Source organism: Hemitrygon akajei, chromosome 8, assembly GCF_048418815.1.
Source record: "Hemitrygon akajei chromosome 8, sHemAka1.3, whole genome shotgun sequence".
Lineage (NCBI taxonomy): Eukaryota > Metazoa > Chordata > Chondrichthyes > Myliobatiformes > Dasyatidae > Hemitrygon > Hemitrygon akajei.
Window position 1 is genome coordinate 127,089,212 of NC_133131.1, and position 18,683 is coordinate 127,107,894.

General features: G+C 38.7%; 1 protein-coding gene across 3 annotated transcripts in view; it reads right to left on the bottom strand.

The window, feature by feature from the left end:
- Nucleotides 1-546: 546 nt before the first annotated feature.
- trdmt1 (tRNA aspartic acid methyltransferase 1) overlaps nt 547-18,683 on the bottom strand; it is a 107,252-nt gene continuing 89,115 nt past the window's right edge. For all 3 annotated transcript variants that reach the window (XM_073054588.1, XM_073054587.1, XM_073054589.1), the window contains 4 exons: nt 17,658-18,010; nt 12,916-12,973; nt 11,909-12,038; nt 547-1,002 (listed from right to left, as the gene is read on the bottom strand). In XM_073054588.1, coding sequence (XP_072910689.1) covers nt 902-1,002; nt 11,909-12,038; nt 12,916-12,973; nt 17,658-18,010 — 642 coding nt within the window. In that variant the 3' untranslated portion in view covers nt 547-901. The remainder of the gene's footprint in view (nt 1,003-11,908; nt 12,039-12,915; nt 12,974-17,657; nt 18,011-18,683) is intronic.

The window sequence follows — 18,683 nt, forward strand, 5'->3', positions numbered from 1 at the left end:
AAGGACTCACATTCAAACATGCACAAATTTCCAATGTGATCGAATGAAAGTTAAATAATTGTCAGATATTGTTTAGACTGAAAGAATTAAATGATGTTAAGAGTGCAATGATTGTGCTTGTAATTTCATAAAAAGGCAATTTAACAGCTTGATTGCTGCAATTTCTAACATTGAAGGTCACAGTGACTCTTCACAGAACATTTCCTTTAACCTGTGATCTTGAAAAAACTAGTTTTGTCATTCTTTATGTTAAAATAAAGTAACAAATTTGGCAACTTTGATAGCCGTCGGAGGAAATCAAATGTATAATTTATCTAAACGACAGACATAACAAAAAACTGGGCATGAAAAGCAAAAAAATCTGCTGATACTTTAAATCTAAAGTAAAAACAAATGCTCAAAATACTCAGCAGGACAAGCAGCATGTGTGCAGGGAAAAACAGAGTTTACATTTTGGGTCGACGTCCTCCTGTCATTCTGAGGCATTTATTTTTCTGATAGTAGGTTTAGAAAGGTTGCAATCTGATAGCCAAAAATATTCGTAAATTTACAGAGTTCTTAAAAGTCTTTATTAGAAACAGGCACCATTTAATATGTACATCAAGAATTATTTTAATGAGTTTTCATTACAATATATGGCAATAACAGGCTTAAGTCAAAAACTACAGCAAATCATTCAGATTGAGCTATGATTCACTTGTACATGCAAGAGGAGCAAATGATAAAAATGCTCCAAGACATCTACACAAATACAAACTTTGTAAATTAATTAGTCTTAATGAAATCACAATTACTTCTAATGAACATTATTGAGAAACCTTTTCATATAATCTATTACTTGCTGGCAAAAGTAAACATACATTTTTATATATTATACATCATAAAAATTCTGTTTTCAGCATCAATCAACTATCAATTTAATAAGCTTGGCTACCACATGGATATTGAGGCTATTTCCCAGCAAGCGGTATCTTTGTTTCAGTGAAATTTTCTCAGGAAAACCTGCAAGATTAATCAAAATAAAATACACATTATGATTAAATACAATTCTTGATTCCTGTTTCAGCTCCCTTTTGAATCTTGCTTATTGTTTAGTGTCATCAGACATTAACTGCTGGTATTGAGATATATTACAATGAATAGAATTTATCATCAACTAACTACACATACATATACTACCACAAAAAAGTAAAAAATGTTTAACTGTTCATGGCCACCAAGGTCAATTGCAGCATTCTTACCATCACCACTACTCAAATTAATTATTAAAAACAATAAACATGACAAGGCAGTAACACATTAAACAAGATTATTTACATTCTGATCCCACCAAGAACAGTTATTGTTGATTCAAATTAAAATATTTCTCTTTCCCATCTTTCCCAAGATGGCATTCATCACTATTGAATGAAAATAACATAACTAGTGGGTCACACTCCAATCCAAATCAGAAAGTTGAAGGTCCAAATTTAAAACTATGCTAACAAAGTGATGAAAAGTTGCTGCACTATTAGTAAAACATTAACACATCTGCATAGATACCATCCTATAAAATAAACAGATTCCTATCGTCAAGCATATAGATGTATTAGCTTGTCTTGAGCAAGACATTATCAAAGTACAATTTTTTGATGGCAATCTTGTAAACCAAATGAGTACTAAGAGTTCTTTTTGCTCTCTGCTCAAATAGTGCTGATCCAACTGTTCCATTCTAAGAAACCTCAGATAACAATCAATCTCTAACCTAATAAAGTTATATCAAGCAACTGAAAAGCTTTAATATTTCATATTGTACTGCAACTTTAGCTTTTTTGCAACAAATGTAAGAATTTAAACAATATAGAAAAGGAAGAAAATAGAAAAGGCATAAATTAGCAAAGGCATGAAAAATGTGAAGAAAAAGAAATTCAAATTAAATCGTCCTTAATTTCAGCTAATTGCATCTTTTGCACTTTTCACCTACTCCAGCACCTTCTGGGAGAGACAAGATTATCAAGAAAGAAAACAGGAAAAAAAACCTCTTTAACTGTCCAAAGAAGTGAGTATCTAGGAAACAATGGTTGTTGTCTACATAAATACAAAAACTTACTGCAACCTTATCATAAATCAAGTTCTTGTTGCAACCAACATCACTAGAAGAGACTGGTTAACCACAATCATGTCACCTTGGAGCAAAGATAGTTAAGAGGGTATTTAACAGAAGATTACAAGATGATTGGTTCTGAGATGAGTAAAGATAATTGACAGTGGCATATATATATAAAATTTGGGGTGTCGGTATTTAAATAGGGGAGGGTTTATTGCAACGGTATTACATAGGAACAGATATTCTCAGGGAAATGCACAGCAGAAGTGTGGAAGTTGTTTAGGAAGCATTTGAAATGCATTTAGGATAGGTTTGTCCAATTGAGACAGAGGAAAGATGGGCGGATAAAGAAACCATAGTTGACAAGAGAGGTGGACCATTTAGTCCAGAGAAAAAGTAACATATTTAAGGTTTCTTATTTAAGCAAAAATCAGACAGGGCTCTTGAGAGTTATAGAGTAGCCAGGAAGGAGCTTAAGAGAGGAATTAGAAGAACTAAAAGGGAACACGACAAGGCTTTGGCAAGTAGGATTAAAAAAAATCCAAGTTATTCTACAGGAAATGATCAGAATGAGGGCAGGGACACACAGGGATAAAGGAGAGAAACATGCACCTAGAGTTGAAGGAGTTACGAGAGGTCCTTAACAAATACTTCGTTTCAGTGTTCACCAGGGAGAGGACTCTTGATTAATGTGAGTTCAGCATGACCAGGATAATATGCTGGAACAAGGATAAAAAAGGGATAAAACATTAGGATAGCTAATTCCCCAAGGCCAGAACGGTTATACGCAAGGGTATTATGAGAAACAAGGGACAAGATTTTGGGGGCATTGATGACAATCATTATGTCCTCCCTGGCTTAGGAGTACCACCTGAGGATAGGAGGATGGCAAATGTTGTTCTATTCTTTAAGAAAGCTAATAGGGATAATCCGGAGAATTATAGACCAGTGAGACAAAATCAAGTGTGTGGGCAAACAAATGGAAGAATTCTTAAGAACAGGATATATGAGTATTTGAAGAAGCAAAATCTTAATAGGGCCAGGCAGCATGGCTTCATAAGGAGCAGGTTGAATGAGTTTTTCAAGGATATGAAAAGGTAAAGCAGTGGATGCGGTGTACGTGGATTTTACTAAGGCGTTTGACAAGAGCTGGAGTCCCTAAGGTAGATCTACATTGAGTTCCATGCTGACTGGCAACACCAGCGATATTGCTGGTGCCAAACTGTATCGGACTCTGCCATTACTTTAGATTCATTAGCTACGGGGAGAGCAGGAGCCTGCTGCATGGGCAATAGCTTGCTCTCCAAATCGTACTTTTCTGGCTTTTATATCATATGGACAGGTGGGACACAACATCCATGATCAACCCTGACCAACGGAGGGCCTTTCCATTTAAGATTAGAGGAGTAAGATTTTGTGGAGATGTCAGAGGCAGTTTTTTTTCCATTGGTAAGTACCTGGAAAATACTGTCAGGGGTGGTGATAGAGGATAATGCATTAATTCATTTAAGAATTCTCTTTGATAGGCTGGATGTAAGAATACTGGAGCATTATGGGATGTGCAGGAGGGAAGGGTTAGATTGATGTAAGAGTATATAGGTCAGCACAACATCGCGGACCGAAGAGTCCGTACTCTTCTATGTTCTATGTAGGGGAGTTGAAAACAAAATTATATATACGAGGGGTGATTGATAAGTTTATGGCCCACAGTAGCAGTCAATTTTAGAAAACCTAGCACATTTTTTTTTAACATAGTCCCCACCTAGGTTTATACACTTAGTCCAGCGGTCATGGAGCATACGGATCTTGGACCTCCAGAAAGTGTCACAGCATGGGTGATTGATAAATTTGTTGCCTAAGGTAGAAGAAGATGAGTTATACAGCTCTCATTATGTGCACATGCAGCTCAGCTCTTTGAGTTTCACATCAACAGAAAGTTTGAAATTAATAACTCATCTCCTTCTACCTCAGGCCACAAACTTATCAATCACCCTGATGAGTTATTGACTTCAAACTTTCTGCATAATCACTCAAGAGTTGAACTGCATGTGCATGTCACAAGAGCTGTAGAACACATCTCCTTCTACCTTAGGCCACAAACTTATCAATCACCCCTGCTGTGGACACTTTGTGGAGGTCCAAGATCCGTATGCTCTACGACCACTGGACTAAGTGTGTAAATGTAGGAGGGTACTATGTTGAAAAATAAATGTGTTAGGTTTTCTAAAATTGACTCCTTCTACCTTAAGCCATGAACTTAACAATCACCCCTCATACAAGTGTTTTTGATCTGTAAAGAATCAAATAGAGCCATTAGTTCAACTGGGTTAATGGGGAGCATTCACACTCTACAAATACCCAAACCACAACAAACTGTCGGATGTTAAGCTAGGAACACCCCAGAAAAGCTGAAATATAATTTTAAAACAATGATAATTAATGGTAATTTTATCTTTATGGGACAAAAGTTCAACTCTTCACCTGGTAAAGATACCTAGAAAATGATAGATTTTACCATGATATAGCAAATCTGTAACTGTTTTGCCATGATTTTCATTTATGTCCTTGAATCTGGAATTGTTGACGACTAAATAAAACTTCCTTGCTACTTCCTTTACTCTTATGCAATTGAAAAGTTTCTGTGAAAGTTTAGTTAAAGAGAGGCCATTCATACCACCTGAATTACTTCTTTTTAAAAGCAAACCATAACCATTAATTATAACTAATACAACCAACATGACTGTAAAAATTTCATAATGAGCTTTTTATTATGATTCACTATCTTTAAACACAGAAATTCATAGTTAGGTTTATTATAGTGAAGCAAACAGTCTCCATGCAGCTACTGAGAATACCAAGCAACTAAATTATATACTTGCTGAATGCTGTACAAATTCTTTCAGTTTGCCTAGGTGGTTTGGACTTGAGCACAAGTTCCACAGATTAAAATGAAAACATTAAACTGCTTCAATGTTTCCATAAAAGCAGTTACTCTTTAACTTTTATGACTGCTTCCCATAAAAATTGGAAACAGTTTGCAATTTGAAAAAAAAATAACTTGCTATCTAAATAAAATCCTCTTTTTCACCATAAAAATCAATTTTTGAATATTTTTGTTGTCTTCTGTTGTAGAGTTATTACTTTCATTAGTTTCCTGAAAGGAAAGCAGTCTACTGCCAGACTGTGATCTGATAACACTATTCATATCTATTTCATTAAATTTATCTGTTGTAAGGTCAATATACCTTGCAGGGAAAGAGAATCAAACATGTTCACCACCTTGCAGGGCATCTCAAAAAGTATTTGTATTTACATTACACATTTAATGGTTCATTTGTTTGAATTTTAGATCCGAGATCAGAAGATCATAAGACAGAGGAGCCATTAGGCTCATCAAAAATGCTCAGTCTTTCAATTATGGCTGATTTATTATCCTTCTAAACCCTATTCTCCTGCATAAACATCACTTTAAATATACTCAGTAACTTGAATTCCAGATTTACCACCCTCTGGCTAAAGAAATTCCTCCTCAACTCTGTTCTAAAGGGATGTCTTACTACTGTAAGGATGTGTCTTCTGGTCGTAGACTCTCCCACTATAGGAAACATCCTCTCCATATTCACTTTCAATATTTAATAGGCTTCAATGAGATCACCCCTCATTCTTCTAAACTCCAGGTACAGATCCAAAACCACTAAACACTACTCATATATTAACTCTGTCATTCTCAGGATCATTTTTGTGAACCTCCTCTGACCCTCTCCAATGCCAGCAGATCCTTTCTTAGATTGCTTACAATTGCTCCAAGTGCAGTCTGAACAATGCCTTATTAAACCTCATCATTACATCTTTGCTTTTATCTGCTAGTCCTCTCAAAATGAACTCAGAATCAGAATCAGGTTTATTATCATCAGCTGATAATACCAGGGTGTTGATAACCATTGTACCCTAGGGCTCTGAAAGAGGTAGGGGTAGAGATTGTGGAGGTGGTAGTAATGATCTTTCAAAATTCATTGGACTCCGTCCGGCATGGTGCCAGAGGCCTGGAAAATTGCAAATGTCACTCTACTCATTAAGACAGAAGGAAGGTAGCAAAGAGGAAATTATAGACCAGTTAGCCTGACCTCAGTGGTTGGGAAGATGTTGGAGTCAATTGTTAAAGATGAGTTTATGGAGTACTTACTGACAGAGGCCAAAATAGGACAAAGTCAGCATACAACACACACAAAATGCTGGTGGAACGCAGCAGGCCAACACACTCCAACATACTCAGGTTGGAGGAACAACATCTTATATACCGGCTGGGTAGCCTCCAACCTGATGGCATGAACACTGACTTCTCTAACTTCTGTTAATGCCCCTCCTCCCTTTCTTACCTCATCCCTGATATATTTAGTTTTCTTTCCCCCTCCTCTTTTATTATTTCTCTCTCTGCCCATCACTCTGCCTGTTCTCCTTCTCCTTCTGGTGCTCCCCTCCCCCTTTCTTTCTCCCTTGGCCTTCCGTCCCATGATCCTTTCCCTTCTCTAGCTCTGTATCCCTTTTACCAATCAGCTTTCTGGCTCTCAGCTTCACCGCATGCCCTCCGGTCATCTCCTATCATTTCGCATTTTCCCCTCCCCATCCTACTTTCAAATCTCTTACTATCTTTCCTTTCAGTTATTCCTGACGAAGGGTCTCGGCCCAAAACATTGACTGTGCTTCTCCCTATAGATGCTGCCTGGCCTGCTGCGTTCCACCAGCATTTTATGTGTGTTTCTTGAATTTCCAGCATCTGCAGATTTCCTCGTGTTTGCCTTTTAAAGTCAGCATAGTTACCTTAAGGGAAAATCTTGTCTGACAAACCTGTTGGAACTCTTTGAGGAGATTACATGCAGGATAGTTAAAATGGATGTAGTGGATGTTGTATATTTGGACTTTCAGAAAACCTTTGACAAGGTGCCACACATGAGCTGCTTACCAAGTTAACAGCCCATGGATTTATAGGAAAGTTATTAACATGGCTAGAGCATTGGCTGATTGGTGGGAGGCAGCAAGTGGGAATAAAGGGATCCTTTCCTGGTTGGCTGCTAGTGACTAGTGGTGTTCTGCAGGAGTTGGTGTTGGAACTGCTTCTTTTTATCTATACATCACTAAAATTCTCATTCTATTTATCTGTTTGTGCCCCCAAATTAGCCCAAACAGTGCATTACAGCTGCACTTTTCTGACTGAATGGACTTAAAATGCACTAACTTGCCAAATGCATGCAAAGTTCGGGATTATATATTCATATAAAATTGCTCACTCGTCAACAGGCCCTGCTTTCCACACCTGATTCCAGCTTTCATGGAAAACACGACACAACGCCATGACACATGTGCATGACCAGCCTCAGCAGCACCTCATGATGCTCACAGCAGCAACACTAACCGCAGCAAAAGGGCAGGGCAGCTCTATTTCGAGTGGTCACATTCTGCTAATCACTATCAGCATGTGCGGGATCGGGACAGATCGAACTGCGACCCATCAATAAGAGATAATTAAATCTTATTGCAATGAAGTACTTCGAAACACCCATCAAACCCTTTGCTGCAGTCAAAGGAGAGCAGTGACTATATCACGTCCATTTAGGAGAGCGCCAACCACATCATCAAGAGAAATCAGCATCCTGGAGGCTTGGGTGTTACTGCTTCGTATCTTCTATCCAGCAATAAGGTAAAAAAATATGGTCAGCCTAATTATGCTGTGTAGAAAGAGAAGGGGGACATTATGGTCAAGAGAATATGCCAAATGTCGTCGGGAAGCGGCAAGGAGAGGGAGAGAACAGGAATCGGATGAGGCCAGGGCAGCATGACTCCAGGATCAAAGAGTCAGGACAAAAAAGATGAGAAGAGACAGAGGAGGAGAGGCATGCACGTCTCCAAAATGACATCAATAGGCATAGAAGGAGGAGAGAACAAGAATTGGATCAGGCCAGGGCTGCATGACTCCAGGATCAGAGAGAAAGAACAAATGGTAGGAGATGAAGAGACGAAGGACGAAAGGGCTGCGCGTCTCCAGAATGACATAAACAGGCACAGGAGGAGGAGAGAGGAAGAGACTGAGGAGAAAAGGAAAGATCAACTTTAGAATATGCAGCAAAGAGTAATTATTGTGAGAGTTGCTGAAGACGACAATGCCTGCTTTCAACAACAATATCTCGACAGAGAAAGAGCAAGGCAAAATACACGACTCGTACTCTGTAACATTTCTGCTGATGTTGGTACGATGACCAGAGTATGCCCTCACTGTCGTGCCTTCCTATTCACTGGAGAAACCGCATATTTCTACTTTAATGAAGGGAAAGGTCAGGATAGGCAATTTGCAACCTCTACCGAATGAACTCCTCAATTTATACAGCAATGATGAACCTATTGCAAACGAGTTCAGGAAGAATATCAGACAATACAATTTTTTCTTCCAAATGACATCCTTTGGTGCCAAAGAAGTCCTTCCAATGAGGAATGGATGGAATCCTTCTATGATTATTCAAGGCCAAATCCATCATTACATCGGACATTTAATGCCAGACCCCAACTAGCAACCAGATTCCTTCAATTTACTTCACAAATCCTGAAGACAGCGTAGAATTGAGAATGGGGTTACTACAGAATGATGGAATTCAATGTGAGATTGTTGAATTATTGGAAAACCCACAACAACGAAACCCATACATTGCGTCCCTTTGACTTGCAAAAGAACAAATTCGAGGCATGCCAGAGGCGTCCATTTTCATTGATCCTGACCAGAGACCGGCATTTGGACATGAGAGAAGATTTAATGCACAAATTACCAACAAAGTTGCTGTCATTATACCGAACAGCACCGAACCTGAAGCAAGATCACGGCACATTGTGTTGAAAGAATGAGGAGGTGATTTGCAAATAATTTCAGAGTCCCATCGCTCATATGACAGCTTTCAATATGTACTTCTCTTTCCACTTGGAGATGATGGCTGGCATCATCAACTTTGAATGACAAACAAGAAGAAACTGACGGCAATGTGTTATTATGCAGATCGAATAATGAACCATGAGAATGAGATTAATAACCTTCTCAGAGGAGGACGTCTATTCCAACAATACTTGGTCGATAGGGCTGCTAAGATTGAAGGTGAGAGTCTGAGCTACATCCGAATGAATCAAGCAACCTTGAGATCAACCACATACAGAAGCCTGACAGATGCACTGAATGATGATGATGATTTCAGAAACATTGGAAGGCGCATCATCCTCTCCTCAACATGGAAGAATGCATTGATTTCATCTACCCGACATTCGACAATCCTACAGAACTGTTCTCAAGGAATTCTATCTTGGTTCCTCTCAATGAAATTATGTGAAAAATAAACTTCACATGCATTAGACGCTTCCTGGAATCATGAAAGAATACGGTTCCTTCAATGCCGAAAGTGAAGGAGCTAAAGCCACTCATTTTCCAACAGAATTCCTTGATTCGTTCAAACTCTCTGGATTGCCACCACATAAACTGGAATTGAAGAGGGGATCTCCCATCATTTCAATGAGAAACTTGGATCCACCAAAGCTTTGCAATGGAACGCGAATGATGGTGGAAGAACTGCACGACAATCTCATCATAGCAAAGATAAACATTGGTGCGTTCAAAAATGACATTGTCATGATCCCAAGAATTACTCTCAGCTTAGCAGAAGGGGAAGATGTCCCTCTTCAGCGGAGCCAGTTCCTGATACAGTCATGCTTTGCTATGACTATACATAAGGCACAAAGCCAAACCATGGAGAATGTGTTGATTTATCTGGAGAAACCAGTATTCCAGCATGGTCAGCCATATGTGGCTTTAAGCCAGGGAAAAAGAAATGAAAATGTAGAGTAATTCTTGAAGGTTGGCAGATCAACCAGAAATGTTAGCATCAAAAGCGTCCTTCGTTAAACGAGGAGGAGCTACATTTTGTCCTGCTACACATCTCTCTTCTTTAATAAACTGAGCTTTTCTTCTTTAGTTTCCAAAGCAAAGTGATAGCAATAGCGTTCAGGGAAATTTAATGTTGATTCTGGTCACATCAGACTGTACTACCTTTCTCTCAAAGGGTGCCCCAATGGGTCACCCGGTTGTCTAGTGCTGTATATAAATGATTTAGATGATAGAACAGATGGCTTTGTTGCCAGGTTTGCAGATGATATGAAAATTGGCGGAGGGGCAGGTAATGTTGAGGAAACAGGCAGGCCGCAGAAGGATTTAGACAGATTAGGAGAATGGGCAATTAAGTGGCAAATAAAATACAGTGCTGGAAAATGCACGGTCAGGCAATTGGATAGCAGAAATAAATGTGCAGACTATTTTCTAAACAGGGAGAAAGTCCAAAAGTCTGAGATGCAAAGAGACTTGGAGTCCTTGTTAACTTGTAGGTTGAGTCAGTGGCGAGGAAGGCAAATGCAATGTTAACATTCATTTTAAGAGGTCTAGAATACAAGAGCAGGGATGTGATACTGAGGCTTTATAAGGCACTTGTGAGTTCTCACCTTGAGTATTGTCAACAGTTCTGGGCTTCTCATTTAAGAAAAGATGTACTAGCATTGAAGAGGGCTCAGATGAGGTTCACAAGGATGATTCCGGGAATCAAAGGATTATTGTAAAAGGAACGTTTCAGAGCTCTGGGTCTGTACTCGCTGGAACTTAGAAAGATGAAGGGGATCATATTGAAACCTTCCGAATGTTGAAAGCTCTAGACATGGTAGATGAGCAAAGGATGTTTCCCATGGTGGAGAGCATAGGGCAAGTAGGCAGAGCCTCTGGATAGAGGGGTGTCCATTCAAAACAGAGATATAGAGGAATTTTTAGCCAGAGGGTGGTGAATTTGTAGAATTTATTACCACAGACAGCTGTGGAAGCCAGGTCATTGGGTGTATTTAAGGCAGAGCTTGATAGGTTCTTGATTGGACGTGGCATCAAAGATTATGGGGAGAAGGCCGGGGAGTGGGGCTGAGGTTGGGGGGGGGGGGGGGGGGGGGAAGGATCAGCCATGATTGAATGGCGGAGCAGACTTAATGGGCCAAATGGCCAAATTCTGCTTCTACGTCATATGGTCTTAATATTGCATTTGCCTTCCATGCCATCAACTCAACCTGCAAGTTAACTTTTAGGGAATCCTGCACAAGGACTCCCTATTGGAACTGTTTGTAAAGGACTTACTTAGAGGACTGACTTAAGACTTATTAACTAATGAATTCATATTGCTATATTTAAACATCAAGGATTCTTCTATTGTAAGCTTAAGACACAAGCACAAAATATCTTGAGTATTGATGTGCAACTCAAGGGTCCACAGCAGTAAGTGACTGTAGGCAAATATCTACCATCCTCCATGTTCTGAGTATTGCCATTCCTCCATAGTAGGAAAACATGTGGACATGAGGTTTCCTATTGCAGAAAGAGTGAAGGAAAATGTAAACCTTAACTGCCAGGACTTAAGAACTTTTTTTTAAAGCTATTATTAATGCTTTTTGAATTAGTGATTTAGATGCATATCATATTATTACTGAGTTAAGTATTGTATGTAATGAGTTTTTGCTACAACAAGTGTATGGGACATTGGAAAAAATGTTGAATTTCCCCATGGGGATGAATAAAGTATCTATCTATCTATCTATCTATCTTTTGAGCAGTTCAGTAACTGGATTCATAGCAGCAGCAAAACAAGGAGCTGGTTGCTTTCTTGGCTCCTGTCTAAGTAATAGGTACAATATGTAGGTTTTTAATTATATATGTCAGTTTTATACAACACATCAACACATACTCAGAAATGTATCTTTCACTGTACATACTGAATTCTGGAGGAAATCCATGGAGATTTGCTATTTCTCTTGGGGTGAAATATCGAAGTTTCAATTTTGCCAGTTGGGTCAATTTTTCATCTTCTGATAATGACTCAAATGACAGGAATACTAAGGCAAGCTATTAAAACAAAAAAAAATACAAAACAAGTAAATATGAAAGGAAAACTATTTGCTTTGAATATACACGTCCTCACTGGAGCATAAGTGAAATATAGAGAAATGAGCAATAAATTAAGCATATTTTACTGCATATACTAATTCAACTCCTGACATTCCTGGTGGACAGCTCTGCTTGAAGGAGGGTAGGGAATAGAAAAATGGACACAGGTATTCTACATCTTTAAGGATACCAGGAAATCATTTTCTTAATAAAAAAATCCATAAAACTTAAAAGATTTACCCAACAGTTTCTAAGTTAAAATCTCAGATTCAAAACTCGAAACAACCTTATCACTTGAAATTAATAGCTTACCAAATAATAAAATTTTGTTCCCAATCAAGTTTTGAAAAAAAAAAAGCATACAGTGTGCAAAAGGAAGGGTGGGAAACTAGCATGCAAAAAGGAGCACAGGAAACCAGCGTGCGAGGCAAAGGGAGCACAGGAAATCAGCATGTGAAAGGGAGTACGGGAAACCAGCGTGCGAGGCAAAAGGAAGCGCAGGAAACCAGCATGCAATAGGGAGCTTGTGAATCAGTGTGCGAAAGGGAGCATGGGAAACCAGCGTGCAATAGGGAGCTTGTGAATCAGTGTGCAAAAGGGAGCATGGGAAACCAGCGTGCAATAGGGAGCTTGTGAATCAGTGTGCAAAAGGGAGCATGGGAAACCAGCGTGCAATAGGGAGCTTGTGAATCAGTGTGCGAAAGGGAGCGTGGGAAACCAGCGTGCAATAGGGAGCTTGTGAATCAGTGTGCGAAAGGGAGCATGGGAAACCAGCGGCAAAAATGGGAACTAACTACTGCAGAGTGTTTGAGGAATTCAAAGAGAGTTAACAAACCTCTACATCTGAAGCAGTCTTCAACACTGAACCTGTTCCTTCCATGTAACAACCATACCTATATTAGAAATCAGATCTAATTATTCTCAGAGTGAATAGCCATAAGGTTAGCTTCTTTAAGCCAAAATACTTGCAGCAGTAAATATCATTGAGATTTAAATAAAACAACATTACATGTAAAGGCATACTTTCTAAAAATATGGTAATTCCAGATCTCAAGCATACAATCAGCAACTTTTTTTTAAAGACCAACATGTCACCAATTGTTTGTTAATGACGAAAACAGAATAATCAGTGTAAACAGCCATGATTTCAGTAGAAGTATCTTTGCTAAGTTAATTATCACTTCACAAGCCTCTGAGGAGCCCACCCCTTGCACGGCTGGTTGATCAAAATGGATGAATCAGAGCTTTGGTTTTGACATGAATGCCGTACGGTTTCACTAACAGCTGAGAAGCTTCCGTCACAAAGAGTGCACTTGTGTGATTGACTTGACTGTGTTCCACAGGGATCTGCTCTGGGACCTCTGCTCTTTGTGACTTTTATAAATGACTTGGATGAAGAAGTAGAAGGCTGGGTACTGTAGTAAATTTGCTGATGACACAAAAGTTGGGAGTACTGTGGATAATCTGGAGGGTTGTCGGAGGTTACAGCTGGGCATCGATAGGATGCAGAATTGGGCTGAGAAGTGGCAGATGGACTTCAACCCAGATAAGTGTGCAGTGGCTCATTTCGGTTGGTTAAATTTGAAAACAGAATATTAATGTTAAGACTCTTGGCAGTGTGGAAGGTCTGAGAAATCATGGGGTCCATGTTCATAGGACACTCAAAGCTGCTGCGCAGGTTGACAGTGTTGTTAAGAAGGCATACAGTGTGTTGGCATTCATCAGCCATGGGATTGAGTTCAACGGCATGAGGTAATGTTACAGCTATATAAGACCTTGGTCAGACCCCGGTTGGAGTACTGTGTTCAGTTCTGGTCACATCAATACAGGAAGGATATGGATACTATAGAGAGAATACAGAGGAGATTTACAAGGATGTTGCCTGGATTGGAGGCGTCCCTTATGAGAACAGGTTCAGTGAACTTTGCCTTTTCTCCTTGGAGGGACGGAGGATGAGAGGTGACATGATAAGAGGTGTACAAGACAATGAGGGGCTTTGATCGTGTGGATAGCCAGAGGCTTTTTCCCAGGACTGAAATGGCTAACAAAAGGGAGCATAGTTTTAAGGTACTTTGAAATAGGTACCGAGGAGATGTCAGGGGTAAGATTTTCACACCGAGTGTGCTGAGTGTGTGAAATGCACTGTTGGTGGTGGTGGTGGAAGCAGATACAATAGGGTCTTTTAAGAGCCACTTAGATAGGTACATGGAGCTTAGAAAAATAGAGGGCTATGTACTAGGGAAACTCTGGGCAGTTTGTAGAGTAGGTTACATGGTCGCCACAACATTGTGGGCCGAAGGGCCTGTAGTGCACTCTAGATTTTTATGTTCTATGTTAAATTAATTGCTACCGGTAGTTTAATATATACCCATTCCTAAGCATAACTACATAGCATTAAAGATTTTGTAATATAAAATAAGTTCTGCTAAATATTCTTCAACCTGGAATGGGCAGACACCTTTTTTCTGCAGTTGCTACCTGATCTGCTGAGTATATTTTGGATATTCTGTTTTGACTTCAGATCTGGTTAACTAACTTTCTGTATTTAAGCATTTACTTTACAGGAAATCTGTGAACTTGAAGTCATCCAAACCTCTGCAGTCTACATCCAAATATTTGAAGAACCATTTATCACACCTATGCTCAAAAACTCACAAGGCAGCAACATCTCAAATGTAAAATTCCTAGCAGTTCAACTGAGTCCAGGAGTCTGCTATTCAGCATATCTAATCTCCTCCAGATTTAAATGCATTCAGTATTCCTCCAATTTTGGCTTCCTATACATCCCAGCATAAAGTTAGGAACTGGGCAAATTTATCAAAGTTACAAAAGAGACTCCATGACTAGAAGAGCCTGAGGATGCTTATGCTTAAAAAAAGCATTTTCACAGTCAAAAGCTGGTAAGAGACAAGATGAAGATTCTAATTCAGAATGATCTTTTTCTCTATTAAAAATAGATTCTAAACTAGAATTAACTCATACATTCATTGAGATATTAAGGCACAAAAGCAGGCCTTTCCATGCTGGCTTTCTGTCATAAGAAAATAGGAAGAAAGATCAAGAGTTGGCCACCAGATATTTATCCACCTTCAGTTTAAATACTTACAATGATCCAGTTTCCTCCACTTGCCAGAGAACAGAATTCACCACCCTTCTGTGAGAAATAATTTCTGTGTACTCAGATTTAAATGGATAGCCCTCACTTAACATCATTGGGTTCAAGGTTCTATTGTTCGGTCCTGTTAGGATCTTGTTTGAATAAGGTTATCCCTCATTTTTCTAAACTCTGAAGAAACCATGTGAAAAAATGTGCAAACTTCAGATGGTAGAGAAGGTCAGTATTGAAACCAGGTCACTGGGGCCGTGAGGAGCAGTTAACTGACCCAATTAGCCTGAAATCCATGGAAATAGTTAAAAAGGTATAAAAAATAAATTACCGTTTAACTGAGTAACTAATTATGTATTTAAATGACATATTAGAACACTACCTAAACTACTACAATATTATAAAATTGTGTATTTGTTATCGACAGAGGAATTCATTCTTTTGATTGACCAAATGAACAAATCAGCACCAACACCTAGTGCAGATACTGGATAATCTTTATTTTCATTGTAGCATTAAATGGGATTGTTGATACCTTCAAGTTCTTCATAATTCCTAACATGCTGAAATAGTGAAATTGTTTCATTTTCACTCGCAGCTGTTTCTGGCATCTCCAAACCTGAATGCTTGAAACCACAATCAGCAAAACAGTTCTGAATTGTCTTACTACTTATTTCACGTCAACTATCAGTGATAAAAATGACTGCTTTTTGAACACAAAACATATGCAATTAACACTATTTAAAAACTGTTCATTCTAAGCAAGTGCACGCGATTCATACTAGTTAGAAACTGTTCAGCAACAGCCTCCTGTCCCAATTAAGTGGCACATTGTCCCAAATAAATGAAGGGAATCCTGGCTAATTTTTCGATTATTTTTAGTTTTTTTAGAGTTGTCTCCAATAAGCAGCTGCCCCTGATTAACTAATGACCTAATTAACCAGAATCCACTGTAATACAATTTTACAATAAACTATGCATAAGCAAAGACTGATAGTCAACCAATGTGCAAAAGGAGACAAACTGTACAAATAAAAATACCATTGAGAACACAAGTTATAAAGTGCCCTTGAAAGCAAGTTCGAAAGTCATAGAATCAGTTCAGAATATTTAAGAAAGAAGTTATCCATGCCAGTTCAGGAGACAATTGTCTTTAGGGTAATAACTATTCTTGAACCTGATGGTGTGACACCCAAGGCTTCTGCACCTTCTGCCTGATGGTAGTAGAGAGAAGAGGGGATGGCTTGGATGGAGGAGGTCTTTGATGATGAATACTGCTTTCTTGCAGCAATGCTCTATGTAAATGTACTCAACCGTGGGGAGGGATTTGTCTGCGATGGGACTTATTCATTCCTGGGCATTGGTGTTACCATATCAGGCCATGATGCATCCAGTTGGGATACTCTCCACAGTGCATCTATAAAAGTTTGTCCCTGTTTTTGGTGACATGCTGAATATATGCAAACTTCTGAGAAAGTGCTGGTCCCAGGACAGGCCCTCTGATATGTAATCACAAGGAATTTTAATCTACCACTCAACCAGATTTTCAATCTCCCTCCTATATGGCATTTCATCACCACCTAATTCAACCAACAACTGTGATGCTTTCAGCAAACTTAAAAATATCATTGGAGCTATACTTACAGTAGCCACATTATCGTAGGAATAATATGAGTAGAACAAGGGCAAAGCATACAGCCCTGTGGCATATCTGTGGCTTAATAAATATTATAGTGAACACTAATGTCTGAAGAGATCTGAAGCTATTTTTCCCTTCTCTATTTTTTCAGTCAATTGTAATCAAGTATAATATCTGCTTTCTCAGCTAGTAAAATATGTTCTGATTTAGATTATAATTAACATGAGTTGATGACAGACAAGTTGAATTTACTGGATGCAGAGAATAATTTCTTGAAATGTATAATGAAAACTACATGAATTGTAAGCCTAACTACAGAATGGCACATGAGCCATTCAGCTTCCATTAAAACCAATTATGACAATACATTAAAAAAATCAGTATAGGTAAATTTTAAAATGACAAATAGATTACATTCTTAGACAAGAAAATTTTTCCCTCCTGCTAAAACTTAACTACAGTTCAGAATGACATGTGGCCCTGCTTATGTGTATACAAGTTATAAAATTATATAATAATGCCTAGGTAATAAACCAACAGGGTTCTTCATTAAATATATAGCTAATATTTTATTAGGATTGAATAAAATGTTAGCACTCAGGGCTTTAAGAATTCAAATGAGAGTAAAACAATTTTCCAAGTTCAATTCATGTTACCAAATGACAAAAATATAATTCAGAGGTATTGACACATTAATTATACTTAAAAATAGTTTGATTAAAAGGAATATCTATGCGGCAGAGACTCAATGGACCAATGGCCTAATTCTGATCCTAGATCTTATGATCTTAATATTCAATTAAATACGAGACAATGAAGAACCTTTACATACCCTTTTGTGAAACAAACTGATCTTCTGCAAGTTGGTCCAACTATGTCCAGTATCAAAGCATATCGTAATAAGGACTTTGGAGATATGAAGTATGGGCTTGGGTCTTCCAGTTGTTGCTCCAAGAAATTCTGGATCATTTGTATTGATGAATTATTGTCCTGGCTTTGTTTCCGTTTCACATGTCCTAATGTCTCTAATTTGTAAAGCACAGTCTCATCTCCTCTGTTTATGATTTCATTAGCAGAACAATTTGAGTTATTCTCCTCCTGTTTGCTACCATCAGCAAATAACACCTGACTAGAACCAGAACTTGTCACTTCCACGCTATCGCAGTCTGGGAATTGTTCAAGTACCTAGAATTAGAGATAAACTGTTAGTAAGGACTTACTTGGTTCTTTTTAAACATTTTATTATTCTATCCAACAATCTTTAAAAATATATTAGAATATCTCAAGAGTAAACAATTCAGAAGCACATTAAAATTATTTATTCAGAAAGAAGATACTGAATATGTATGAAGGAATGATTGCAGCATTTAGACAATAGACAGTAGGTGCAGGAGTAGGCCAATCGGCCCTTCTAGACAGCACCGCCATTCACTGTGATCATGGCTGATCATACACAATCAGTACCCCATTCCTGCCCTCTCCCCATATCCCTTGACCCCACTATCTGTAAGAGCTCTATCTAACTCTCTCTTGAAAGCATCCAGAGACTTGGCCTCCACTGCCTTCTGGGGCAGAGCATTCCACATATCCACCACTCTCTGGGTGAAAAAGTTTTTCCGCATCTCTGTTCTAAATGGCCTACCCCTTATTCTTAAACTGTGGCCTCTAGTTCTGGACTCACTCATCAGCAGGAACATGCTTCCTGCCTCCAGCGGTTCCAATCCCTTAATAATCTTATATGTTTCAATTAGATTCCCCTTCATCCTTCTAAATTCCAGTATATACAAGCCCAGTCGCTCCAATCTTTCAACATATGACAGTCCCACCATTCCGGGAATTAACCTTGTGAACCTACGCT